The following is a 27221-nucleotide window of genomic DNA, read 5'->3' as shown; positions in this document are numbered from 1 at the left end:
AATATAAAGACTAAATAATAGAGGACCTAAAACTGATCCTTGTGGAACGCCCATAGTGCACTTCATGTAGTTGGACTGTGCATCACACACTCTAACACATTGCCTCCTGTTTGATAGATATGAGGACATCCAGGCCAGCACTCTAGGAGAAAAATTAAATTTAGTAAGTTTTTGTATTAAAACACTGTGATTGACTGTATCGAATGCTTTACGCAGATCTAAGAATACAGCACCGACTACTCCTCCTTTGTCAAGCCTTGATTTAATTTGCTCTATTAAATGCAAGGTAGCAGTAATAATTAATTAATTAATTAAATGAGTAATAGGACAAGCTAAGATATCTTTGTGTGACTTAACAAACTTGGTGTCAAGATGAAAAGCATCTCTACTTTTGGAGATTTTTAAGGAGCTGATGATTTTTTGTACTTGTGACACATTTGTTTCTATCAGTTCAAAAACCTGGTCTGTTGTGTCCAATGAAACAATATCCAGTTCCCTTGGTGAAATTTTTTTCCCAAGTTCACATAAAGACTCAAGAAAAAAATTATTAAAGGCAGAAGCAACAGCACAATTATTTTCAATTAACTCTCCCTGTACTTTTAGTGTGAGATCACCTAAAGATTTTGGATTCCTCCTTGTGAGATCATCTATGTTTTTCCAGATCGTTTTATTGTTGCCTTTTACCTCATTCAATATATTGACATAAAAATGAGATTTAGCTAACCTTAGCTCTTGGATAACTTTGTTCCTTATGCCTTTATAGAGCAGCATGTCAGTGTCTCTTCTAGTTTTAATTGCCTTCCTTAATGCAGCATCTCTAGTTTTCATCAGCTTCCACAAATTTACATTAAACCAAGGTAAAGTTGATTGACACTACAACATGCGCACACACACACACACACACACACACACACACACACACACACACACACTCACACTTGAACACACGGTCCAAATGTCGCATTGGCTTTGCAGGACAGCATTTGCATAATTATTGACATGAAACATGCAAACGTGCAAATTTGCATGCTGTGAACCACTCATGAACCTTCCTGTCTTTCACCGTTTGGGTGGAATTTCCACTAACTGAAAACAGGGAGGAAAAGTGTGTCATGCTTCCTCAAATTACATTCAGCAGTGCAGCAGTTATTTTAGCTGCACTAAGGAGGTCTGACCCTCTAAACTTTAAGAATAAAGAAACTAAATAGATGAGGAGAATAAACGTTACAGGACACCAAATTTAACTTTAACTTTGTAAAAGGCCGTTACTTAAAACAGCCTAATCAGATACTTTAACGCGGTCAAAGCACCTCATTAACATAATCAGATACAAACTTAAAGACTGCCGCAGGAGAAGAAACAAACAAAATGGCTCAGAAGGCTTAACTGGATAAATTGGCTTCTCATGGGGCTTTGCATTAGCCTGCTAATATTATTGTATTAGGTGTGAGGGAAAGACAAGCACACACCCAGTAACACTCTGTCCAGTGTAAATAAAGGTGGATGTACAGGAGACATGGCGCAGTCCAGAGGAGGAGGACAGAGGAGGCAGGCAGGGCCGAGCAGACCAGCGGATGGAAACGGGTGGACCGAGGTTAGGAAGCAGCTGAAGGTCAGGAAACAGCTGCTACATTTTGAACTTATGTGTGTGTATTCCAAAACACAGTATTTTTCTGTAGCTACCTGCACTGCTGCAAGTAGTAATACAGCACAATCCTTCCATTTCAGCACTCATACTGCAGTGAAGAAACATAGGTTGTGTGTGTGTGTGTAAACAAAAAGAAGGAGATCGTTATAACAGACATGCCCTCTCACCCTACAGCACACAAAAGTTACCATGACAAGATGTCACCAGGGGCAATTAAATGCAGAAACAGGAGAGAGAAGGAGACACGAGGCCTCACTGCCTGCAGCAGAGACAGCTTCAGTAGTTTGATGTGTCTCTGTCTCTTACTGTTCACTCAAAAGTTGATGGATTGGGTTGATGTCTGTGCACACGACACTCAGAAACTATGTCTTTATGGACCTGGCTTTGTGTGTGAGGGCACTGTCATGTTGGAAAGGGAAAGGGCCTTCTCCAAACTCACAAAGTGGGAAGCACTAAAAAAGGATTACAACCAGGGATGGATTACTGAACAAGCCTACTAGGCACAGACCCAGGAGCCCAAAATGTCAGGGGGGGCCCTAACCTTCACCTACAAAATGTTAAATGTAAATTTGACATGTACCGACCAGGAAGAGACTCAAAGTGACCACAAAGAGACACAATGTTGAAATGTTATCCCAGACCCAGTTTTTCTTTTGGCTGTCCAACATTAAGGGCTCCTCCATCTTGTCTTCTGTCTGCTTCTATCACGCCCGTTATTTGATCGGCCAAAGCTAGGCGGCAACTGCCTGAGGTTCATCATGTTGAAGTCAGTGCAGCAGATCAAAATCAGTGCGCGTGCCGTGCACATGGCCAACAACCACTTCATACCCCTACTGCCATTTTGGAAACTTCATCCCCTCTACTGCCGTCCCCTCTTTGAAATGACTGGAGGTGGAGAGTTACCACACAGCGGTGTGAAAGCAGCTTAACGACTACAATGAGACACAAATTACCACAAAGTCTGTGTGTCTTGCTTTTATGTAGGAGAGGTGGTGGGGCCCTTTGCATATCTGTGCCCAGGAGCCCATGGTCTCATAATCTGCCATGATAACAGCAAAATTCCCCTTAATTATAACTATCTCAACCAGGAAAACAGCCACAGACCAAAATAAAAATTAAAAGCTGTGGTCGAAGTACATTTTATTTCGAACTACCTGTACTTGACTATTTCCATGTTATGCTACTTTACACTTCTACTCCACTACAGTGCAGAGGGAAATAATGTACTTTTCACAACATTTATCCGACAGCTTTAGGAACTAGTTACTATTCAGATCACATTTGTACGTTTAAAAAAACGTGATAAGTTTATAATATACAAAACACTGTTAAAGATTTAACCAGTGGATCCCAACCTTTTGAGCTTGTGACCCTTTACAAATGAAAAAAACAGTACCTATAGGGGCCCCATGTCCCATTTAAGATGTCTGTGAGTTGTTCGTCTTGATGAGTTTGTCATTCTGACTGTAAACTTCTCACATGGTATCATTTAAATAACTGTCATTGGCTCAAAAAAGTGAAATTACTCAACATTTCACACAAAAAGAGCAGTGAAAACTAAAATACTTGCACATAACAACTTTGTTTTTTTCTTTCATATAGGTCATCGTCTCATGACCTTTTCAGATTTATTTTGTGAACCTTTGGAGTAGCCCTAGTTTTCTCAGAGATGGCACAGCGCTACAGCCAGGTGTGGAGATAGGTCTGACTAAGATGGGGCCCAAACCCCAGGCTGAGAATAACTGGACTGAAAGTAGTTAAAACTAGCTCCACCTTAGCTAAAACAGTGAAATGCTGTTTACACGTTGATGCCTGGGCCTTTTAACAATATAATAATGTCATAATGTATCAGCTGTAACAATATGACAGTCAGTTGTAGGGAGAATCTGATTTTCTGCAGTACTTTTGAGTAGTTTTGCTACTTTCACTTGAGTGGGCCTTTGGATGCAGGACTTTTACAGTATTTTTGGCACTACTTCTACTTCAGCACAGGATCTGAGCACTGCTTCCACCACAGAGTAAAAGTTAGCAGAAAGACTTTTGGCCAGATATCTCGTTCTAATAAACTTTAACTTGATGTCTTCATAGCCCAGCACACACACACACACGCAGCCCTGAAGACAAACAGTGTTCTGTCAGTGGGTGAATGGCTCTATCCATGTGGAACTGAGCAGATCTCAATTAGAGGGAGGGAAAGTAGGGGGGCACATGGATGTATTGATAATAGTTTGGATGATATTGAAATATGTGTGTGTGTGTGTGTGTGTGTGTGTGTGTGTGTGTGTGTGTGTGTGTGTGTGTGTGTGTGAACAGGGGTGGGGTGGTTTTCCATTTGCCTGTATCTGGGGCGTGTACTGCCGTTAGAAAAAAAAAGACTCCCAGTCCTGCAACTCCTGCAGCTCCAAAGGCAGTCTGGATTTGCAGTCAGGGGACACTCATCATCATCATCATCATCAGTCAGCAGAGAGCAGCTCTCTCTCTCTGTATATCTCTCTATCCCTCCCTCAGACACCCACATCCCACATTCACTCTGTCTCTCCCTCTCTCTGTCCGCGTGTCCTCTCTGCACAGGAGTATCTCCTCTTTTCTTTTCCCTTCTTGACACACTGCAATCATGTCCGCAAACGGCGCCGACGGGGACCTGCTGCAGATCCCTCTGGGACTCATCAACAGCGAGGGCAAGTATCTGACGGCGGAGACTTTCGGCTTTAAAATCAACGCCTCGGCCAGCAGCCTGAAGAAGAAGCAGACCTGGACCCTGGAGCAGACCGGGGAGGACGGCAGCGCCGTGTTCCTCCGCTCCCACCTGGGCCGCTACCTCGCCACGGACAAAGACGGCAACGTTACCGCGGACAGCGAGACGCGCGGCGGCCGGGACTGCCGCTTCGTCATCACCGCGCACGAGGACGGGCGGTGGTCTCTGCAGTCCGAGCCCTATGGCCGGTACCTGAGCGGCAGCGAGGACCGGATCACTTGCTTTGCGCAAACCGACACACCGACAGAGAGATGGAGCGTGCATCTGGCTGTGCACCCGCAGGTCAACCTGTACAGCTTTGCGCGCAAACGCTTCGCCCACCTGAGTGCGCACGACGAGGTGTCAATAGACCGGGATGTCCCCTGGGGGGTGGACTCCCTTGTGACACTGGTTTACCGTGACCAGCGCTACCACCTCGAGACTTCTGACAACCGCTTCCTCCGCAATGATGGCAGCCTGTCCACGAAAACGGACAAGGACACCGGCTTTATGCTGGAGTTCCGCTCCGGAAAAGTGGCATTCCGTGACTGCAACGGCCGCTACCTGGCCCCAACGGGCCCAACTGGCACTATGAAGTCTGGGAGGAGCACCAAGGTGGGCAAGGATGAACTGTTTGGCCTGGAGCGCAGCCACGCGCAGGTCGTGCTGACTGCAGGCAACGAGAGAAACGTCTCCACGAGGCAAGGTGAGGCTCTGCAGCCACACAGAGCCAGAGAGAAAAATCACATATCACTGTACAGATGAAGTCACTGCATAACTGGGCACACACCACATGCAGCTGTTGCATGGTTTTACTGTGTGTGTGTGTGTGTGTGTGTGTGTGTGTGTGTGTGTGTGTGTGTGTGTGTGTGTGACAAAGAGAAGGAACAGGAGAGAATCAGAGACTCCTGTTACTTCTTTTTCCTCACACCATGTGTTTTTCATTATCATGCTCTCACTTTCTCCCCCTGTCTTCCTCCCTCCTTTCCTCCCTCCCTCCCTCCCTCATTGCTGGCCAGCCTCTGCCTAGCTTAACATTTTTCTGCAGTAATTCTACCCCTGCATTGTGGCTGCTGCTTCAGGGTCAGCTCCAGTCTACAGTTATCCATCTCTCTTTATCTCAGAATAGACTGAGAATAAAGACAGAAAACAAGGAGGAATTTGTTTTGGAGACAAAAGGGATAAAATGGAGGAGAGGCAGAGAAAACAGAGGGAGGTGTGACTCAGGCTGAATGTGGAGCTTCATGCCACATGCAACCTCTTTGTCTGGTCGCCACTCTGTCTCTGACTGCACGCTGCCATGCACACGGGACTGATCGTTGACAGCAGTTCATCCCTGCAGTCAAAATGCTTTAATGCATGCAGAAGTTGTGTGTGTGTGTGTGTGTGTGTGTGTGTGTGTGTGTGTGTGTGTGTGTGTGTGTGTGTGTGTGCATTCCAGAAGAGATGGATTGCAAATGAAGACATAATTATGTTTGAATGAGGTCGTTGTAGGGCAGTGACTCGTGACCTGGTCTTTCACTGAAGTAGTAGACATTCAAACATTATATTAGGGGTTAGCCTGTGCTTCTGCATCTATCTCCTGATGGGGCAGCAGGCTCAGTGTGGGCGTGCACAGACATTTTGTTAGCCGGTCGCTCAACAGTAAAAATTAGGTTTTTGTGTCAAGTCTCTTAATGAAGAGCAAGAGCTTTTTTCCTCTGATCTCTTCTATCCATGGCAGAGAGATTAACAGCTGTCATTAAGTCATTTGAGGCTTGTCAAGTTTCAAGTCTTTATAAGCACAACCCAAATGGTGGCATTGTATGTTTCTGCAAACCCTTGATGTGTTGCATTTCCTTGTTAGAAGGTATTTTAAAACTTAACGTTTCAACAATGATGTGGTTAACATGTGATTAGGTTTAGGCACAAAAACCATTTGGTTATGGTTAGGACCCCCCTGCTGGAGGGGTAGTGGGAGTTTGCCAATTCAGTCTACATGTGCTTTGTGGACTTGGAGATGGCTTACGACCACGTCCCTAGGGGGTCCTGCAGGGGTTACTGCAAGAGTACAGGGTACCAGGCTCGCTGCTACGAGCCATCCGGTCCCTGTATGACCAAAGTGAGAGCTGCGTTCAAGTTAAACATCTCTATGGGTGTTGGCCTTCGCCAGGGTTGTCCCTTGTCACCGATCCTGTTTGTGATATTCATGGACAGGATACAGCTGGGTGGAGGGAGGAGTCCGGTTTGGGGACCTCAGAATTGCATCTCTGCTTTTCGCAGATGATTTGGTTCTGTTGGTTTCATCATACCGTGACCTGCAGCTCCAGGTTGGGGGAGAGTTCCTGCCTCAAGCGAGGGAGTTCAAGTATCTCAGGGTCTTGTTCATGAGTGAGGGTAGAATGAAGCGTGAGATGGATCAGTGGTTTGGTGCAGCTTCTGCAGTGATGTGGGGTTGCGCAGGACTGTCTTCGTAAAGAGGGAGCACAGCCAGAAGGCGAAGCTTTTGATTTACTGGTCCATCCACATCCCAACCCTCACCTATGGTCATGAGCTCTGGGTAGTGACCGAAAGAATGAGATCATGGATTGTCGAAATGAGTTTCCTCAGTGGGGTGGCTGGGCTCAGCCTTAGAGATAGGGTAAGGAGCTTGAACATTCAGAGGGAGCTTGGAGTAGAGCGGCTGCTCCTTGGTGTTGAAAGGTGTCAGTTGAGGTGGTTCAGGCATCTGATCAGGATGCCTCCTGGACGCCTCCTGCTGGAGGTGTTTTGGGCACGTCCCACTGGTAGGAGGCCCCTGGGCAGACCCAGAACACACTGGAGGGATTACATATCTCATTTGGCCTGGGAACACCTTGGGGTCCTCCAGGAGGAGCTGGAAAGTGTTGTTGGGGAGAGGGACGTCTAGGGTGCTTTGCTTGGCCTGCTGCCCCCTGCGACCCAGCCCCACATAAGCGGATGAAAATGGATGGATGGAATCCCTGCTAGAAAAGCAGCAATGGCTCAGTAAAGAAAAAAAAATGCCTTGTGCCACCATCCCGTGAGGAAACACTATGATGTCTTGGTAAAAATAACTGCTTTATATGCCACTATTCCGGCAGGACACTTGGCAATGTCTCAGCTTTTTTTAAAAAAATGCTTTTTTGTGCCCCTATTTTAGCAGCAAATGTAGCGATGTGTCCATAAAATGAACCAGATTTTGTGCCACTATCCCCGCTGGAAAAACAGTGTGAGGTCGCTACAAAACACCTATGTTTGTGCCTAAAAAGCCACTGAAAAAAACAACAGCAATGACTTGTTAAAACACAACCGGTTTTGCTGTTTGTTGGTCTCAAACAGTGGTCTGCATTGGTCCGCAGCTTGGTTGGCATCTCGCCTACGTGACACGCAATCCATCATCCTCTCTTCCATGTGAAGACAAGGTCAGCTCATATACTATGTCACTTTAGAGAGTGATATGATACATATGAAATAGGCAAATGTAATGTACTTGTGGTTTGCAGAAACAATGCCAACATGTTTTTCCAGCAACTGAGATGCACGTCACGATGACAGTATCTCCTGTCTCTGATTTGAAAATGTGTCTTTCAAAGCTGTGTTAAAGCAGCACTAATTAGTGGTTTCATTTATCTAACAATGGGTCAAATGAAGACCTGTGTGCATACTGTATCTACCTTGATGCAAAGGTGTTACTTATAGTGACAAACCCACAGAGAGTTGTGGCCTGACTCCGCTGTTCCCGTCAGCCCTACGGAGCATTTTAGCATCTTGCAGCTCTTAGTTTTGTTTTGATTTTATGATCCATAATCATTTTCATTAACGTTGTCTTCAGACGAAGCAGGCAGCTGTTTTCATTGTCAGAGCTCTCCTAGCTCCATACATTCCTGTCCAAACTGACTGTAGATTCCTGTCCAACACCAAACACTGTGGTGACTGAAAAATTGCTTATGTTGCTGTGTATCTGCTTAATGTGTACACAGGGAGCTATCAACTTTATAAGTGGATGATATGTCAGTGTTATTTACGGCTTTCTCTTCTGCAAGTGGCTAAAAATCAATTAATTCTGCTTTACTAGTGTTCTTGTTACATAACTGAGACCTACTCGATGCAAGAACACTAGTATTGTTGCCTTTAAAGCGTTTGGCCATGCAAAGCTTAGCTGTTCTTGTTTCCATTCTGCAGTTTTAGCAGGCTAACACTTGAGACTTGAATGGTTTTGCTCCCAAGTTTCATGTCAAGTCTTTGGGGAGTCAGGTCTCAAGTCCTCTTTTTTGGGACTCACAGCATGTATGTTTTGAATTCAAGCCTACAGATATTCACCATGAGAGAGCCACAGTGTCATTAAACAAGAATGCAGTCGCAAGACATTTTTGTCCAATACTTGCCATTCTCTTTTTTTTTCTTATCCAGAAAATCTTGCTTTTGTTCGCTCCCCTCCCTTTACTGAGTTCCTTTCAGGACTGGCACATTCCCTGCATGTGTGCCATATTACAACAAACCCATGTAACCACACCTCAAACAGCTGGGCACTGAGAGTTCAGCATGTTCTGTCCCTTTAAGAGTCCGTTGAGGCAACTTCATGAATTAGAGGGAAGGAGAGTTTCAGAAAAGGAGGAAAACCTTCAGAGACAAATGAAATCTGACAACAGACTGCCCCACTTTTCTAGGCATGGACCTGTCAGCCAATCAGGATGAGGAAGGGGACCAGGAAGTCTTCCAGTTGGAGATGAGCCGTGAGGACAGGAAGTGTGCCTTCAGAACCGCCGCTGGAAAATACTGGACTCTGACAGCATCTGGAGGACTGCAGTGCACTGCCTCCACTAAGTAACCACAAACACACAGTACTGTACACTGCATCATGTTGAATATCACACACTTTTTTCCACACTGGTATCAGACGACATGAAATTTTCCTGTCGCAATATCCTGGCCAAAAACAATATTATCCTGATAATCATCTTTTAAAATGGCAATAAAACAAAATGGAAGCCCCTTTTACACTGTCTCTTCAAGGTGGGAATTTCACACCTCGCCATGCTGTGTAAAAGGTACAATCGTGGAATGAGGGGACAGAGTTGTCTCGCCATTAAGCCAGCGTGGAGGTAGTAACGGCGGCGAAAAGATGTCTGTACAAATAGGGCAGCTGGCAAGATGGGATCCTGGGCAGCATGGTTGTGACGTTGTGTTATGCGTGCATCCCACCGCCAGGAGAAAAACAGGATTTGGTAGCAGTTGGCAGCTAACTCAAATTAGAAGAACAGTAGCAGAAAATGTCTGCTGATTAGGAAAACATTGAGGTCTGGGAGCTCCTTACTGAAGGGTAAGGAGCAGAGGACAAGATTAACTGCCATGTAACACAAACGGGAAATGATTGTTATTGCCATGGTCATGACATTGTTATTGTTTATAAAGTGCTGCCAACGGCCTCTATGTCACACTAGAGGCTGATGCTGGTGTTTTACATGTCGAGCGTGCCTCTTTTGCTTCCGCGATGCCAGCATGCTTTCTAAAATTACACACTGGAGTGGCAAGATGCTGCTGTTGTTTGGTCCTGTGTAAAAATGCAAAGGAAGCAAAAAGACAGGACTTTGTAGCAGCCCTATAGCGCAATCTCTGTGTAAAAAGAGCTACAGATAGGGCACATATTTTTAGTACACATCCTTTTACTGAAAAACAATCAAACAATCTTAAAAAGCCAGGCTCTTCAGATAAGTAAATGGCATTATATCTTTTGATATGAAGTATGCCAATGATTGATTAAGACCTTGTGTTTTTTGAGGTTGGGGTCTATGCAACCTGTTTTTGCAGGTCTCTTTTACTGCTGATTGCCCAGCCGTCTCTTTAGGTGCTGCTTGACACAATAGTCATGATTATACAGATATTAGAAATTCAACAGGTCAACTTATCAGGGCCTTTTTTAGTGCAATCGTCCCATCCCTAGTCTACACATACCCATCCTTCCCAATCTGCTCATAGAATTTGTTAACGTGTTTTACAGATCAGCCAACAGTTTCTTTGAACTGGAGTGGCGTGACGGCCGTGTGTGTGTTCGTGCAGCTAACAACAAATATGTGGTCGCTAAGAGGAACGGGCAGCTAGCTGCTACTGTTGACAATGCAGGTCAGTGACGTTTCTGATGTTTCTGAAATGACATGAACATATGAAAAGTGAGGCAGGGGTGGGAAGTAACAAAGAAAAGGGCTCGTGTTAATTTAACCAAGTAGTTTTTGTGTATGCACTTTTCGGAGTGCATTGAAAAGCTGTTAACTTTAAGTTGCCGGGAAGAAATGGGTTCTGAATTGTTCTGTTTTTTTAAGACAAGTGTCCGTACTTCTTCTCAACTAGGAAAATCCCAGCACGCACTGTATTCTTGAAGAGGAGGAAAAACAGACCAGGGACCCTGTTTCCCAAAAGCACCTTCAAGTTTAGATAATCTTAGTACCTTTGTATGTTGATGAGTTATGATTATCTTAGCTTCAAGATGCTTCTGGGAAACAAGTCCCAGATCAGTTTGACGCAACCCTTATCTTGTCTCTCCAGGGGAGGCTGAACTGTTCCTGATGAAGCTGATCAACCGTCCAATCATTGTCCTTCGTGGGGAGCACGGTTTCATTGGGGCTCGTAAAGCTGGGATGGCGACTCTGGACTCCAATCGAGCATCATATGATGTTTTCCAGCTGGAGTTCCACAACGGCGCTTACTCCCTTAAAGGTGGGCAGTTGACTGTTGTGTAGACAATATGTGATTATAGCATGCTTTAGCATCCTAATGGCAGAAGGTTTTAACTGTAGGAAAGTGAGACAGTTTGCCAAAGTGTATACAAGCACTTGGGGGTGCCAAAATCGGTAATGTTCAAATCCTGCAGTGATGCAAAACCTGCGTTCAGTGACTTTTTTTGGCCACTTGGGGGCAACAGAAACAAGTAGTAAACACAACATTTACAACTACCAGAAACTACACAGGTTAGTAAACAGCAGAAAGCAGCATGGAGGCCAGTGAACATGTTAGCGAACGACAGCTGTGGCCAGAGGCATTATGTTTTCAGGTCATCTGCCTGTCCATCCCATTCTTGTAATGGTGATATCACAAGGACCCCTTGAGGGAAGTCTTCAAATTTTGCACAAACATCCATTTGGACTCAACAATGAACTGATTAGATTTTAATGGTCAATGGTCAAGGTCACTGTGACCCTGTCTGTCTCATTCTTCTAACTGCATAATCTCAAGAACACCTTGAGGGAATTTTTCAATTTTTTCTGGCAGTAGTTCGCTTTGTGTTACTGATGAACTGATTAGATTGTCGTGGTCAAAGGTCAAGGTCAGTGTGACTGTGTCTGGCAATATCTCAAGAGCACCTTAAGGGAATTTCTTCAGATTTTGCACAAACTTCCACTTGGACTCAACAATAAACTGATTAGAATTTGGTGGTCAAAGGTCAAACGTCAAGGTCACTGTGACCTCACAAAACATGTTTTTGACCATAACTCAAGAATTCTTGAGCTAATTTTGACAAAATTTCACACACTTGTCTGATAGGATAAAATGATGAAGTGATGACATTTTTTATCTAAAAGGTCAAAAGTCAACTTCAATCTGACATCATAATGGTGTGCATAAAACACTTTTCTGGCCATTATTTAACATCATAACTCAGGACCAGAAGGGGAGACATTTGATTAGATGCTGAATAGGTGAATCTAACCTTGGGTGCCCACCATGAAACTGTGCTGATTGTATCGATCTGTGCTGTCAGTAGGAGGTTGTGTGTAAAGCATACACGTTTTTACAGACATGGATGTAAACTGTAAAAGAAACTTGACTGGTTCACAGAGACATTGAACTGCGAAGTGGTAATTCTAGTTTTATTCTACCACGGGGGGCACTAAAGTCTGAAATGATCAAATCCTACACAAAGTGTCTTAAACAAAGGTATTTGCCTGCTTTCCAACCTCGGTGAACATGTAGACACCTGAGACTGTATGAAGCTGTTTTTTAATGCAAGAAACTATTTAAGATCTACATTATGCTGTGAACGACATCCCTATTTGCTCTTGGCTTGGTGTAGACTCACCACAGCCCTTTAATTTTACTGTGCTGTAGAGAAAGTCATTACTTTAAACATCTAATGGGAAAAATATTATGGCTGTCTGTCCATCATCTGAAACCTTTTATCATTTCAACCAGCACTCTTACTTAGAGCTGAACAGTGAATCAATATGACCTGCTTACTTTCCTCTCCATAACGATATGGTGATGTTATGATGTAGATAATAAGAAAAATGAGGCTTGTAACATTTAAATGAAAATAAGAAATGTTTTCTTTTCATATCACCCTTAAAATTACCAGAAAACTGTGGAATTAAATGCAGTGAACATTCATTTGATTATATAACTCATCACTTTGAATACATAAACACATAACACAGCGTTATATGTACTGCATGAGAGTCAGGTGTCATTAAGTGCGTTTGTGTTTGTCCAGACTCCCAGGGGAAGTATTGGTGTGTTGGAGACGACACGGCGGTGGGGTGCAGCAGCTCCACACCCGTCCAGTTTCTGTTTGAGTTCTGTGACCTCAACAAGATGGCCATCTGCGCTCTGGGGGGGAAGTACCTTAAAGGAGACCATGCTGGAGGGCTAAAGGCCAGCGCCGACTCCCTGGACAGCGCCACCCTCTGGGAATACTGAGAAAGTAAAGCCGGACTTCTCCACTATCTGACACAATGCTTCAAACTATTGATAGATACTGTAGGTAGCTGTTTTTTTTGCATACGTGTGCCTGTGTGAGTGTGCGTGTGTGTGTATAATTGTGAATTTGTCTGGATGGATGTTCAAATGAAACTGAAGCTGATAAACTGGAAGTCGTGGCACCAAAGCACTACAGGTGTTTTATTTTTTATTCTTTTTCTTTCTGAACCACTATCTCTTCTTACTGGGCTTTTTACTGGAGATTTGGATGTACTGATGACGTGTTGGTTAATGAATGAATCATAGTGTGGTTATTTGTTTCACTTCCAGTCAAATTTACACAAGCGGTTCCTGATGAATGTCAGGATGCTTACTGTTATTAGTTGTGCCTATCTGTGGTAACTACTGGTGTAAACGAACATATAGAATGCTATAACTCATAACTTCCAATATCTAACCTTCTTCTGCTAAATGTTCTGCTGCCTCTGTCATACTGCTTTCATCTCCTGCTCTCTTTCACACCATAAAGCACAACACTCATTAGATAACTGATTGACTGACTGAACAGATTACTGATTTACATGTTTCTGCTGTAAATAAGGCTTTCTTTGTCACTGAATGCTTCAAAAACATAGTAACCATGGAGACTTAAAGTGTAAAAGTTTGTTGGGGCTGTAAAGAAAGAAATGGGACGTGGCTGCAGATCTAATATGCTGTTCGCCTGTATGCTACTTGCTCCACGTTTCGTTTCCTACTCTTAGATGTGCAGGCAGACAAAATCTGTATAATGACAGATGCATCTACAGGGAGTAGTCAAAGGTTTCCCTTAAAGATTGTAATCCACTGCTCTGTTTAGTATAAGTTTTTAAATGATACTTCAGGAGGGAACAAATGAAAGGAGCTTTGAAGTGTACTCGTTGACTGAAGGAGCCGTCTTATTAAGAATGATAATCCTTTCAGTTAAAAGGAGTGAAAGGGAGATCTAGTTACAACACATTAAAATGCACATAAATACATAATAAATATGCAGTCATAGATACATGAATTCTAACTGTGAATCAAAATCTGCACAATAACTGCAAGAAGTGAAAAGCACGTTTGTTGAAATGAAATGTCTGTCTTAGATTGGGTGCTGCTGCTGCTCGTGTGTTAACACAATGAAAGAGGCAGTCATCTGTCTGGTTATTATTGTGGCTGTGCCTTCCATAGAGTATTTCAGTCTTTTCCATGTTCTTACATTTCAACTGAACGGAGTAAAAATCACAATAAAGTTTTCCCTCTTAACAGTGGACCTCCTCCTTGATTTCCTTTGTTTTAATTTGTTCATTTTCTGATATGGGGATATTTAACAGGCCCATCTGTCGACAGTTTACGTTGTATCTACCAATGAAATTGTCTCTAAGGCCATGATTACATGAAAACCATCTGCTGAAAACTACATCGTTTTTCATTTTGAAAAAAGTTCCACATTCAGACAACAACGTTTTAATATCAATCGCTGTGCACACAGATCTGCAAATATGACCAAAAACGCTCAAGTATACATACCCCGCCAGTAGTTGGCGGTGTGACTTTATAAAGAAACAACATGCGCCTGCTCACATGCGCTTCCTTCTACAGAGCGGCGATGTATAAACAAACAAAATGCCAACCACACAAACGTTTGTCTGGACAGACAACGTTGTGGAGTTGCTACAGTAAATCTACACTTTGCTGGAGAAGCGTTGATAAATTCAATAGGGTGACCAGCACAAAGAGAGCTCGGGAGTCCGCCATTGTTGTTGTGATGGTCAACTTTCTCGTGCATGCCTAGTGACTGGAACCATAATGCACATATGCGAAAAGTCTCCGTTTTTAGAGGAACTGCATATTGCAAGTTTACATGACAAGGGAGGCGGTGCTGTTTCCACAAAATTGCACTCTGGAACCCATTTTCAAAAGGTTGTCTTTTCAGGCAGCCAAAACACCACTGTCGTGTAAACGATCAGCCAAAACGCAACTGAAGTTTACCGTTTTCGGTTAAAATCATTGTCGTATAAACAGGACCTAAGAAAACTGTTAATGGGAAGGTCTGTATATTATCCTGAGAATCACAGGATTTTACCCTTAGTGGTGTGAGATGTGGGTATGGCAAACTGTCAGTCAGCCACTTTGGTTGAAACTGAAACATCTCAACATCTCGAACGCTTGGTACAAAAACTTGAACCAATAGTCATGGCCTCCTGACTTTGGTGATTAACAGGTGTTTCATCTCGCTCCACCACAGTGTTCATATTTGTGGTTTTTATTGACCACAGTCATTTTCTCCTTCAGGAGGAATTGTGATAACTCTCTTGAGCCTCTGTCTTTTCATCACCAGACATTTTAACATTTAATTTGTCCAACAGTTTGGCTTAAGACCAAATACCTGCGTCGACTGCAGTGCACTTTGTACTTAATGCTAGTTAGAAAATGTTAGCATGCTAACAGGCTAACCTTAGATAGTGAGCATGACACACACTAAACATCAGCATGTTAGCATAGTTATGGTGAGCATGCTGAGGTTAGCATTCAACTCAAAGTGCAGCCTCGCAGAGCTTCTAGCATCATGGTAACCTCTTGTTTTTTATGACTTTGATCAGATACATAATACCCGAGAAAACAGAGGCCACAAATTGTCTGATCGGGCTGAAGTTCTTTGAGGGACAGATATCATTTATCTTGAAAATAAATGGAGTACTGGATGAAAAGTAAGCATTTTACTGAAATAATTATTACTGTTTAAAGCCTACGTCTGATATATATTTTTTATATTAAATCCAATGAAAAGTCCAAAACCAATGATAAACTGATCCTATTAAGTGCTGTCTGTGTTTCTGAAGCTTGATATGTTGTAACTTATTCCTCTGTGCCATAGAGGTCCATTGCTCCATCATTCACTGTGAGCCACTTGGTGTCTTGCTCCTTCAATCTCAACCTGAATAGAAAGTAGGCCATCATTAGTGACTTTTCATGGTTTATCTGATACAGCAAACCATCTTCCTCAGATAAGAAAATCCGTTGTCATGATTTTTGCAAATGCTGTTGTGTGTGGGAGAAAGATGAAAGCGCCTGCATCACGTCCCCTTGAGATTGCACTGAGCCAAAACTGTACAAGAGAAAGGAAGGCGGGGGTAGAGGGAGGTAACCTACTCCACTTTCTCCGTCCTTCTGCAGAGGAAACTCAGCTCTCGTCCTCTGATAAAGAAAACACACAGTCATTCTGATGTGAGCCAAACTTTACATGCATGTTCTGATACGGACAGAGAGGAAGCGTCAAGCATCCTTCATCCTCCGCTGTAGGAGCTCTGCATGTTGCCATGGTAACAGGTAATGGCAGGGATGGGGCTGGAGGAGGATGAATATTTGGAGATGTAACAGACACACATGGATCAATAATATTAATAAACCTTGTAATGCTCAGAGTCAGTAACCACAGACAGTTCCTGAGTCACTTCTAAGTGAGTGGAAGAGGAAATAAAGCACAGACATGTGATAGTCCCTAAATGAATTGGAGCTTCCACTGTGCTCACACTAATACAATAATACTCCCATTCCCACATCCACATCCATCAGTCAGTCTGTGTTTGTGTGTTATGTGCGCAAAACATGGGTAAGAGAAAACACTTGGCAGGGTCCTAACAAATCTGCCTGCCAGACCATGCTAATATGGCACTTGAGTGGAAGACGAAAAGACTAATAAGCAGAGGGGAGGACAAAGCAGGAAATGAATGAGGTGGAAGATGAAAAGATGAGCGGCAAAAAGGTTATTGTTGACCATGAGAAGTAGGACAGATTTTTGTCTCCCCTGCATTTATGCTTGTGCAAGGAGAGTCCTGAGTCAGCCAGGGTTATAAATCTCTACAACAGAGGAAGAAGAAGAGCGTGTTCAATCTGTGCTTGATGAAACTGTGCATGTGGCAGGGGAATACTGCTCCTGTCCAGTGAAAATTATGCATGACGCCTCACATTTGGTGCTTTTGTATTTTTCAAATAAACTAAAGGGTTAAGAAAATCCTTCTTGTTAGTATATCATGACGCATTTAATAAGAAAAAGTCTATAGGCAAGCTAATGTGAGTCTGTAGTCTATACTTATGTGCAGGGAATCTTTTGAGCTAACTGCTAACAACACCACCATGCTAACACACTCAGTGACAATGCTAACCTCTAGATGCCTAACAGGTATAATGTTGACCATGTTCACACTCTTAGTATAGCATGTTAGCATGCTAACATTTACTTATAAGCACTAAACACAAAGTACAGCTGAGGTTGATCGAATATGATTAGTTTTGAATCGGACAAGTTGACATTTCGATCTGGGAACTGCCCATTGGTTCGACATCCCATTGTTCCAACCATATTAAACTCCACCTGAACTGTCCACCTGCCGGAGGAGAGTGGCTCCGAAGATGGCAGCAACAGAAAGTTTCCTGATCCAACAAGGAGTCAGGACTGCTCAGAATCAGAGCCCCATTTCCAAAAGGATCAAATGCAGGTATTGTTTGAGTGGAGAGATTTTGACACTACTTGGTAGTGGATTATTTCAGTTGATACCTCAAAGGTATCGAATACTAATACCCACCTCTACTCAAAATCACAAACATCAAACTCAAAGCGGTGCTAGAGGTAGGCTAAAAGTCAGTCACTGAAAAAAGTCAGTCACTGAAGTCATTATGGTAGATCCTCTTGGGACCATAGATCCTCTTGGCTGTGCCAAATGTGGCAATCCAAGTGATAGATTAAGAAATATTTTACTGGATAGGTGAAAACTTTTAGCTTCTGGATAAAAAATGAGAGGATCATTAACGTCAGTAGGCTTCATCCTCTGGGTAACATGTCTGTACCACATATCATGACAATCAGTTCAGTGCTTGTAGAGCTTTTTCAGTCTGTCTGACGCAAAGTGGTGGGCTGACTGACTGACCAACATTTGCATCCTCTGTGCCATAAAAACCACATCTCATGGTCTTCATCTGTACATGGAGGTTGCTCAGAATGTAAGTGGTTTAAAGGTCTGGGAGAATGTTAGTAAGTGGGTCTGGATTTAAGTCTTCTTGTTTTTTTCTGATTACTATCAAAAATGTAACATGTACACTTTTGTGACTAAACTGTTTGTGTTTGCTGTGAACTGTTTGTTTATATTTTTATGAGGTGGTCGCTCATAACACTTGTCACACTACATATGTTGGGCATGACTCTAAATTTGTAGTTTCTTTGTTTTTGTGAGTCTACAGTTATAACATCAGTCATCCTCAAGCTCACTACTTAACTGTTTTAACCTGACTGCCATGTAACATCCTAATTAGTCTACTGCTGCCATCTAGTGTGGATAATGTGACAATGATTTTGATTTCACCGTGTGCACTTTATGGCCAAAGGCATGTGGACACCTCTGTCCTTTCATGGTTTAGGCTATTTCCAGTAAAACAGTGTTATTACCACAGCATTTAATTATATTTTATGGAACTTGAATCTTTGTTTGGTGAATTCAGTCTTCTGTTTCAACTAGGTAAATGAAGATAAAGCAGGATGATCATCACTCCATGTGACTGAGACTTTGCTGGGGTGCTGGAAGCACCAGGTTACTGAAGGAAATGTTGTATCAGTTTATTGTGGAAGAACTTGACTAGCTTGCATGAGTCCTGACCTGAACCCATCAGACACATTTGAGATGAACTTGAATGCAGACTGTGGGTGAGGCTGCATCACCCGACATTATAGGCTGACCCTTGGTAACAATCTTGCGGTTTAATGTGAGCAAATCCAAAATCTTGTAAAAAGACTGAACCCAGAAGAGAGGAAGCTGTTATAGTAGCATATTAATGCAAAAGTTTTTGAATGAGATGACCAACAATCACATGTGGGTGTGATATGAAGGTGTCCGCATACTAAGTTTTGTACATCAGTATTGTTTATCCCCACTCCTTGCAGTACTGCTGAGAATTCAGCTGCAGAGAAAAATACGTGTCAAGGTGTTGCTTTGCAAAAATGCTGCAAATTATGTCAAAGGATAGGCTTAAAATTAGGGCTGCAAGATGCAAAAAAAAATCATAATGAGATTATTTTTGACAAATGCAATTGCAGTATGAATTGCAATTTTAGTGGAAATAGTAATTTTTGCATTTCCTTTTCACTGAAAATAATATATAATGTGTTGACGCTGTGATTTTGCTGGGGTCTGTGCCAAACAAGCATGATCCCTTTACAGGCTGGGGCATCTCTGCAGCACAGCAGTGTTTCATTTATAATGGTGTGTTGTGACACATTTTACCTTTATCAAAAAAAACTGCAGCTCCTGCAATTTGGATTTTGCATTTGGCCATATTGCAATTTCTCTAATATTTCCATTAATTGTGCAGCCTTACTAAAATGCCTGACAGTGAACAGGTGCATGTCAGAGTAAAGGATGCCTGACAGGTGCACTCACTGAACGTGGTTTTGCAACCAGACTCTCGGGTTAGTTTGCCAGCAGTTTGTTCTTTTCTCTATTTAATTTTGCTCCTGTCTTATTTACTCTCTTATATTAAACAGGAAGTCCTGACCTTCTTCAAGGGTAGTGATAAGAGATACTGTATAACAAACTAATGCACACACCCAAATGCACGCACCCATTGGCAGATTATCACAGTATCTGTTTACCAACTGATAGCTACAGCCAGACAGTATGAGTCAGCATGAGACACAGAATGAGAATTTTGTTCTCTATCTTGTGATAATAATAAGGAGGTTATCTTGAACCCCATTGATGGCCTCAAACAATCTGTCTGGTTCTATGTAATCTCACTCTTGCTACCCATCTGTTGTGCTATCAAGCTGTTTGACTTAACCATGCCACTAAGTGCCTCTCAAGAAATCCATATAGTTGTGGCTCACTCAGGCGGTAATGATCAGACTGCTGAAATGATTTTTGCCTTAAAATACAGACCAAAGCTACACCAAACTCTATTTGTTCTAGTGTTTTAATAACAGGATGTGTGAAGCACGTGTGTGTGTCTGTGTCATTACAGAGAAAACCTTCCATGACTCACAGCTGGTGTAAATATTACTGCACGTGTCTGTACCTTGGTTGTGTGTGTGCATGAATGACCATCTCTTTATGACTGCCAGACTTCAGACTGGGAGTTATCAGGAACACAATAACAAAACCATGTGAGCGCAGTGGACCAAGAGCAACACTAATAAGGGAAATGAGCCAAAGGTTTGATCACCAGCTGTATTCCATGGTATTTTAAGTCAGCTTGTGATGGGAAGTTTGACTGGTGACATGGCGAGGTCTGATGATTCAAAGCAGGGCAGAGGATCACTGATGATTACACTGGTGGTGGAATGTGACTGAGTATGTTTACACAAGTACAGTTTAAAGGCAAATAGTGTGTTGAATTATCTGTTATATTCAACATTGTCAGAGGGGATTTCTTTTGTTCCAATCAATTTTAAAAGATCTGGAAAATAGCACACTTGGTTAGGAAAGTAAAGTAATATTTAAATATTGTAGCCTCTAATTTATTGTTTTTATTCGACTAGTTTGCATCTTTACAGGATGTTATTTACTCTCTGCTGTAACATATAACGGTTGTTTTAGCCTGTTTAGGTTTTTGTATTGTATTTATGTTGTTGCACCAATGGTCATAGATGGATTACTGAACGGGTCTACCATGTACAGACCCAGGGGCCCAAAGTGTCAGGGGCTCCTGGCCTTCACTCGCAAAACAAGCCCAGTCTCACTCCGAAGTCGTCGAAATCCGGGGCTTTGGCAGTGACTTGTGGCGTCAGAAACCAACGAGAAAAGGCCTCCTTTAACGTCAGCGTGATACACAGCTGGTTTCCGTTATAGTTTAACAGTGCCTGGCGCTGTCAGAGGAAAACGTGGCAGGACAAGGATGAAAGTTAATGCAGCGAAAGTCCGGTGGTGGAAGGGTTCAACAAACACCAGCTTTCACCTTTATTTTGAAAGAGACTGTATGTAAACGTTAAATTTCCTGTGAAAACGGAAGTCTATTTTGAAAGAAGACAATGCATGTAACAGGCAGAACTCGACATGGTGTCCCAGAACATCAACAACCAACATACCCAGGGTACCTTGCACATCATATGAGGACGTGGAAAGTCCATGACCAAACATCAATATGTGGGGGCGTCGGTGGCTTAGTGGATAGAGCAGGCGCCCCATGTACAAGGCTGTTGCCACAGCGGCCCAGGTTTGAGTCCAGCCTGTGGCCCTTTGCTGCATGTCATCCTCTCTCTCTCTCTCTCTCTCTCTCTCCCTCTCTCTCTCTCTCTCTCTCTCTCTCTCCCCCCTTCACACTTGGCTTTCCTGTCCATTAAAGACAAAATGCCCAAAAAAATATCTTTAAAAAAAACAAAAAAAAACATCAATATGTGCCGAAGTCAGAGTGAGAATGTGTTGGCAAAACATCAAATGTCAAATTAACAAATACTGACCAGGAAGGGCGGTGGTACGGTGGAGCAAGAGGGTTCCTGGTTCAAATCCAGGGTGGGGAGCCCCTCTGTGCTGAGTTTGCATGTTCTCCCCGTGTCAGTGTGGGTTTTCTCCAGGTACTCCAGCTTCCTCCCACAGTCCAAAGACATGCAGGTTAATTGGTGACTCTAAATTGGCCGTAGGTGTGAATGTGAGTGTGAATGGTTGTCTGTCAGCCCTGTGATAGTCAGGTGACCTGTCCAGGGTGTACCCTGCCTCTCGCCCAATGTCAGCTGGGATAGGCTCCAGCCCCCCGTGACCCCTAACAGGTAAGCGGTTATGGAAAATGAATGAATGACCAGGAAGAGAATCAAATATGGAAAATGAATGAATGACCAGGAAGAGAATCAAATGACCACAAAGAGACATAAACATACAAAAAGATGCACAGTGATTACAAAGGGATGCAAAACCACCACTAAGTCTTTGTGTCTTGACTCTTGCTCCTATGTACATGTAGGAGAGCCCCACCACCTCTCCTACAGGGGCCCAGTGTGTTATAATACAGCAATGCCAATATTGTAATGCTGCAGACTTGATCAAGTCTCTCTTTTTTAAATAATTATGGGAAAAAGAAGAAAAAATATGCAAAATTCCTTCATTGTCATTGTACCAGTACAATGAAATTTTTTTAAGCTACAGCTGTACATGGTGCAACTTAAAAGGTACAAACACGTGACAACCCAGAAAAATACCTTTATCACATTACTAATAATCAGTGATAACAGGCAGATGTTGTTATTGCACTTAATGTATGTTATGTCACCTGGACTGGAGTATTGGTAATTGGTAGCTGTTAGGCTACTTGAGTTGCTGATAATACTTCTGTAGCCTACTTTTACTTTACTCAAATTATTATCTGACCAGCCTATCTTTCTCTCAGCACTGAGTAGGCTATGATGAGGACTGGAGTTTGTTGGGCAAATATCCGTGTATGGCTGCAAGTGCTAATCTTATCAGCACATTTATAAACTAAACAGTATGGTGCGGATATGATATATGACCAGGTCTACCTGCTGGTATGATTTTAAAGTTTCTATGGAAGCTGCAGTGATGACTGCTCCATGTTCCATGACTCACTGGAGATGTAAACAAGTGCACGTGCATGTGTGACCAGTGTGGGCATCTCTAATATGCCTGGTGATTGTTGACAAACTAGTAAAAATACATTAAATGCATTTGTGTTTCCATGCTGCCAAATGTCACAGTGCTGCGTGATCAACTACTTGACCTATATTCTGAATCAAACTCATGAGACAGATAGACAGAGGGAGAGAAGGAGGGAGATGATTGGTGGAGAGCAGCGGTGGTCAGAGTATAAATGCCCATAAGTGCTGGGTGGAGAGCAGAGAGCAGCTGGCACCACCGAAGCAGGATCGCTGCGCGCTCCAGTCAGTCACACACCTCAGATCAGCATGTCTTCGTCGGAGGGTCCCAACAGGGTCCGGCTGGTGTTCCTCGGGGCAGCCGGGGTCGGCAAGAGCGCGCTCATCCGCCGCTTCCTCCACGACCGCTTCGAGCACAAGTACACGCGCACTGTCGAGGAGCTCCATGTGCTAGAGTACGACACTGCGGGGTCTGGGAAGATGCGCCTGGAGATCTTGGACACGAGCGGGAGCTACTCCTTCCCGGCCATGCGGGAGCTTAGCATCCGACACAGCGACGCGTTCGCGCTCGTGTACGCGGTGGACGACCCCGGGTCCCTGGAGGAGGTGCGGCGGCTCCGCGACGAGATCCTGGAGCTGCGGGGCGGCAAGAGCGCGCCCATCACCGTGGTCGGCAGCAAGGCAGACCTGACAGACACTGAGGGTCGCGTGCTGCAGGCGGCTGATGTCATGGCCACAGTGGAAGGTGAGTGGGAAGCCAACTTCGTGGAGGCGTCCGCGCGCACAGGTGGGAACACGGTCGGAGTGTTTGGCGCGCTGCTGCAGCAGGTGAACCTGCCGCCCCGGCTGAACCCTGCGCGCGCTGCTGCAGCAGGTGAACCTGCCGCCCCGGCTGAACCCTGCGGTGTGGAAGCGAAGAGACACGGTGCCAAGGCCAGCGGTCAAGAGGAGACCACCACTGAAGAAGAACAACAGCTGTATCTTGTCTTAGGAGCATTTTCTGCAGTGGATGAAGGACTTTGCAGCTGGACTGCAGCTGGACACAGAACTCTACCTGGTTTGTCCAGAGGTGGGAAGAAGGTCCCCTTTGAACTATGTGAAGCTTTACTGCCTCTGAAAGTCTGGACAGTAATGACTGTCATAATAGTTTAATGGAAACCCTGATATGGGATGCACTTTAATTCACATTTTTACATTGTTTATCTTATGTGAATAAAATGTTTGTTGTGATTTTCGTCTGCTGTGTCATACATTTTCAATCCACCACCTCAACCAATGGTTAAAGAAAACCTTCTTTTTAATAAAAAATTAAGTTTAAGCTGACTGATCTAAAACAACAGTCTTCAGAGTCATTAGAAATGTACAATCTTTGCCTCTGAGATGTAGTGGAGTAGCTAGAAGCATAAGATCAAATAGAAATACTACTACTAATTTCAAGTACCTCAAATTGTACTGCAGTACAGCTGAGTAAATATGCTCCCGTCCCTTCACTACCGCAGTCAGGAGCCATAATGATTTCTGTGTCCCTTTTGAAAGCTATTGCCCTAGTGCTCACATTAAAGCTCACAAACCAACATTCAACTTTGATTTTATACTACTTTTATACTACTAAGACCATAAAATATAGTCAATACCCTCACCCAGGGGCTTAAAATAGACAGTGAAGGCAGGGCAGTTGCATTAGGGCCCATGGGGTGAGAGGGCCCATAGAGAGTGGGCAGAAAACTGCCACCTTATCAATCAATCAATCAATCAATTTTATTTATAAAGCCCAATATCACAAANCTTTCTCTGTCTCATTGTGTCATGCGGATTACTGTTAATTTATTATGCTGATCTGTTTTGTACGACATCTATTGCACGCCTTATATGCCTGTGTTCAAAGTACAGCTTACATTTGGTGCCATATGGCAAACCATCACCATCATGTTTTTCTTTTCTTTTTTTTTTGTCAAATAGCCAGTAATAAAATATAACAAAATATGTTATAAAATATATGCTTACACTACATAAACTACAAATAAGGTATAAAAACTGTTCAATTAAAAGAACAATTCCTTATTTTCTTTGGTATTTTTGTCCTACACATTTATGCAATGCTGATTTCTGGTTGATATGTATGTTGGTGTTATCCAGTGTCAAGTCTCTATTGTACAGTAGCTGTTTAGGGGCATAACAAGTAACTAGCGTGCCTTAGGGCCCGTCATGATAGCGTGCACTGGGGCCCACTTATACCACTGCCCTCACCACTCCACATGAAGACTGGACAAACGGGTTTTCCTGATTTCAGAGATGTATTTAGCAATGAGAAATAGTTGAAGTCTCACTGAATCTCACTACAGTTCAGTCGTGAATGAGCGGTGAGATAGGGTTTGGAGTATCCTGTGAGATGTAAGAGTTAGATTACTATATGCCACAATAGATACAATGTTTTAAAATGTTTAAAGAAATCCTGTAACTATTGGGAAAGTTGCTCTTGTGCCTTTAAGACTCATGCATCCCTGAATTTCCCATAAATCAACACATCATGATTATAAATCAACAAAATGTTTCAAAATATAAGAATTCACATTTTGAAATTGTCATCATCGCAAACAAATAAGTGCACATGCCTGAGCTTTTTCTTTGTCTCTTCCCTTGTCATTCTCGTGATGATGAACGTCAGCTGCCATTGTTCGCCTCTGTGGATGCACAGAAGAAATATTTAGATCAGTCAGTGCTTCACAAATAAAAATAGCTCCTCCTCTCCACATTATGCTGTTTTTGGATGCACACACACACACACACACACACACACACACACACTGTAAAGTGGAACAAAGAGGATAAACAAACCCACGGATCTCATGGTCTTTTCATACATCTGTCCTCTTCTCATCCACTTATTCTCCTCTTGTCTTCCTCTACTTGTCCTGATACATGTTAGTTCTATAATCTGCATCCGAAAACAGAAATAACACTCGTGGGCACAGAAACATCAAAAAGAAGGAAGATATTAGCACTGCTGATGAAAGAGGATGTACACTATAATGCATCTGTTTTATTTTAAAGCATTATCACCCTCACCAAATTAAAATAGGCGCTGTATCCTGACCTGTTAAACATTGTCCTTGTCAGTTCAGTTCCTGTCATCTGTGGTTTGTGTGTGTTTTGAAATGTGTTTTAAATGTGCAGTGTTTATTTGATGTTGAGCCAACAAAGTTTATCTTATCCTATGACATTTTTTTGACATGAGAAGGACGTTGCTGCAAGATTACACATTGAAAAAAATAATATTGTTTTGAGTGCTACCTGTGCTAATCTTCACCAAATGGAGTGACATAACGAGAAGGAGTCTGGTGCAGTGAAGAAGTCCAATAACATCAAGTTCAAGTGATTTTATTTTCCAATTGCACAGGTACAGAATAACAGCTACATTGGAGTTTCTACACTGTTTTTTCAGTCACGACCAATAAAAAGGGAAACTGGAATATTATTTTGAAAGACTATGCAGGTCACACATTAAACAAAAAATAAATACAATTAAAGAAGAATACAAAAATACAAGCGAACACATGGCATTGACTCAGCACAGGCTTCAGCAGCAGGCCTATTAGCTGCATATTCTCTTTAATATGGACTTACATAGCCATTTATAAACTTTTGTATGGGCACCCTGTTTGGTAGGTTTTTATGATTAAGGTAATGACAGTAACGATGATTATTAGTTGCTGACAACTGACGATCATAATTACAAGTGAAGCTGAAATACAACGCCTATAGGCATAGCAGTAGTCAGTTGATAGGCTACTGTAGATACTAGCAATATTGTAGGTGAGCAAAAGAACCATGTGCCCCTCACACTGTATTTCGTGAAGTGCTGCCCCTCACTGACAAGAAAGTAAATACACAACTAAGCCTCATATTCAAATGTTTCTGCTGTATTTGGTAAGCCAGTAGTGGTGGAAGAAGTACATTTTATTTGAGTGACAGTAGGCTACTGATACCATCATGTAAAAATACTCAGTTCCAAGAAAAATCCCTGCAATTAAAAGTTGAATTAAGTAAATGTTGGCTACAGAGGCCTGTCAGTGATATAGTATTACATACTGGGCTATATGTAAGGATCACACTGTTGTAATAACGTGCAAAAATCTTTTTAATGTTGTAGCTGGTTGAGACTCAGCTGATGTTACTACTTTATAGCCTACTGCTAATGGGCAGATAAACATTTTATAAACTCTTCATATGTTCTATGTATAAAATTCTAATCTGAAAAGTTATTGGTGTAAAAGCTGTCAAATAAAACATAATAGGCAACTTCCTACTAATATATAGAGTAACAGTATAAAGGACTAGCAGAAAAATGTACTTATTACAGTTCTTAAATAAATGTACTTTGTTACATTATATGAGGTATAGTTACAGTATATGAGGTTAAAATGCTCATGGATCCACACTACTCTGCATAAAAGATGCCTATTTTCACTTTCAACTACATTTTGTAATCAGATGTTTTAATAAAATGTTAAATGTGGAGGTTTAAGTTATAGCTACGATGAGGATTTATCTCGGTGCTGTTGCGA

The 27221-nt window shown here is 42.7% G+C and overlaps 2 protein-coding genes across 2 annotated transcripts; both read left to right on the top strand.

Annotated features, from left to right (window-relative positions):
- Positions 1–4005: 4005 nt before the first annotated feature.
- On the top strand, positions 4006–14338 carry LOC126390232 (fascin-like). Its single transcript, XM_050044455.1, has 5 exons — positions 4006–5088; positions 9029–9185; positions 10360–10481; positions 10902–11072; positions 12844–14338. The coding sequence occupies exons 1-5, from the start codon at positions 4263–4265 to the stop codon at positions 13047–13049; spliced, it is 1482 nt and encodes a 493-aa protein (XP_049900412.1). The 5' UTR covers positions 4006–4262; the 3' UTR covers positions 13050–14338.
- An 8565-nt stretch (positions 14339–22903) lies between these two features.
- On the top strand, positions 22904–23886 carry rasd3 (RASD family member 3). Its single transcript, XM_050044825.1, has 2 exons — positions 22904–23484; positions 23531–23886. The coding sequence occupies exons 1-2, from the start codon at positions 22966–22968 to the stop codon at positions 23645–23647; spliced, it is 636 nt and encodes a 211-aa protein (XP_049900782.1). The 5' UTR covers positions 22904–22965; the 3' UTR covers positions 23648–23886.
- Positions 23887–27221: the final 3335 nt, after the last annotated feature.

Source organism: Epinephelus moara, chromosome 5 (assembly GCF_006386435.1).
Source record: "Epinephelus moara isolate mb chromosome 5, YSFRI_EMoa_1.0, whole genome shotgun sequence".
Lineage (NCBI taxonomy): Eukaryota > Metazoa > Chordata > Actinopteri > Perciformes > Serranidae > Epinephelus > Epinephelus moara.
Note: the sequence above shows the minus strand (reverse complement) of the source record. Positions and strands in the feature narration are given on the sequence as shown.

Excerpts from the sequence above, each read along its gene's own strand:
- rasd3 (XM_050044825.1), top strand. The coding sequence starts at position 22,966 with ATGTCTTCGTCGGAGGGTCCCAACAGGGTCCGGCTGGTGTTCCTCGGG. Across the intron at positions 23,485-23,530 it reads TTGGCGCGCTGCTGCAGCAG|GTGAACCTGCCGCCCCGGCT; the intron begins GTGAACCTGCCG and ends CTGCTGCAGCAG.
- LOC126390232 (XM_050044455.1), top strand. The coding sequence starts at position 4,263 with ATGTCCGCAAACGGCGCCGACGGGGACCTGCTGCAGATCCCTCTGGGA. Across the intron at positions 9,186-10,359 it reads CAGTGCACTGCCTCCACTAA|ATCAGCCAACAGTTTCTTTG; the intron begins GTAACCACAAAC and ends CGTGTTTTACAG. Across the intron at positions 11,073-12,843 it reads CGGCGCTTACTCCCTTAAAG|ACTCCCAGGGGAAGTATTGG; the intron begins GTGGGCAGTTGA and ends GTGTTTGTCCAG.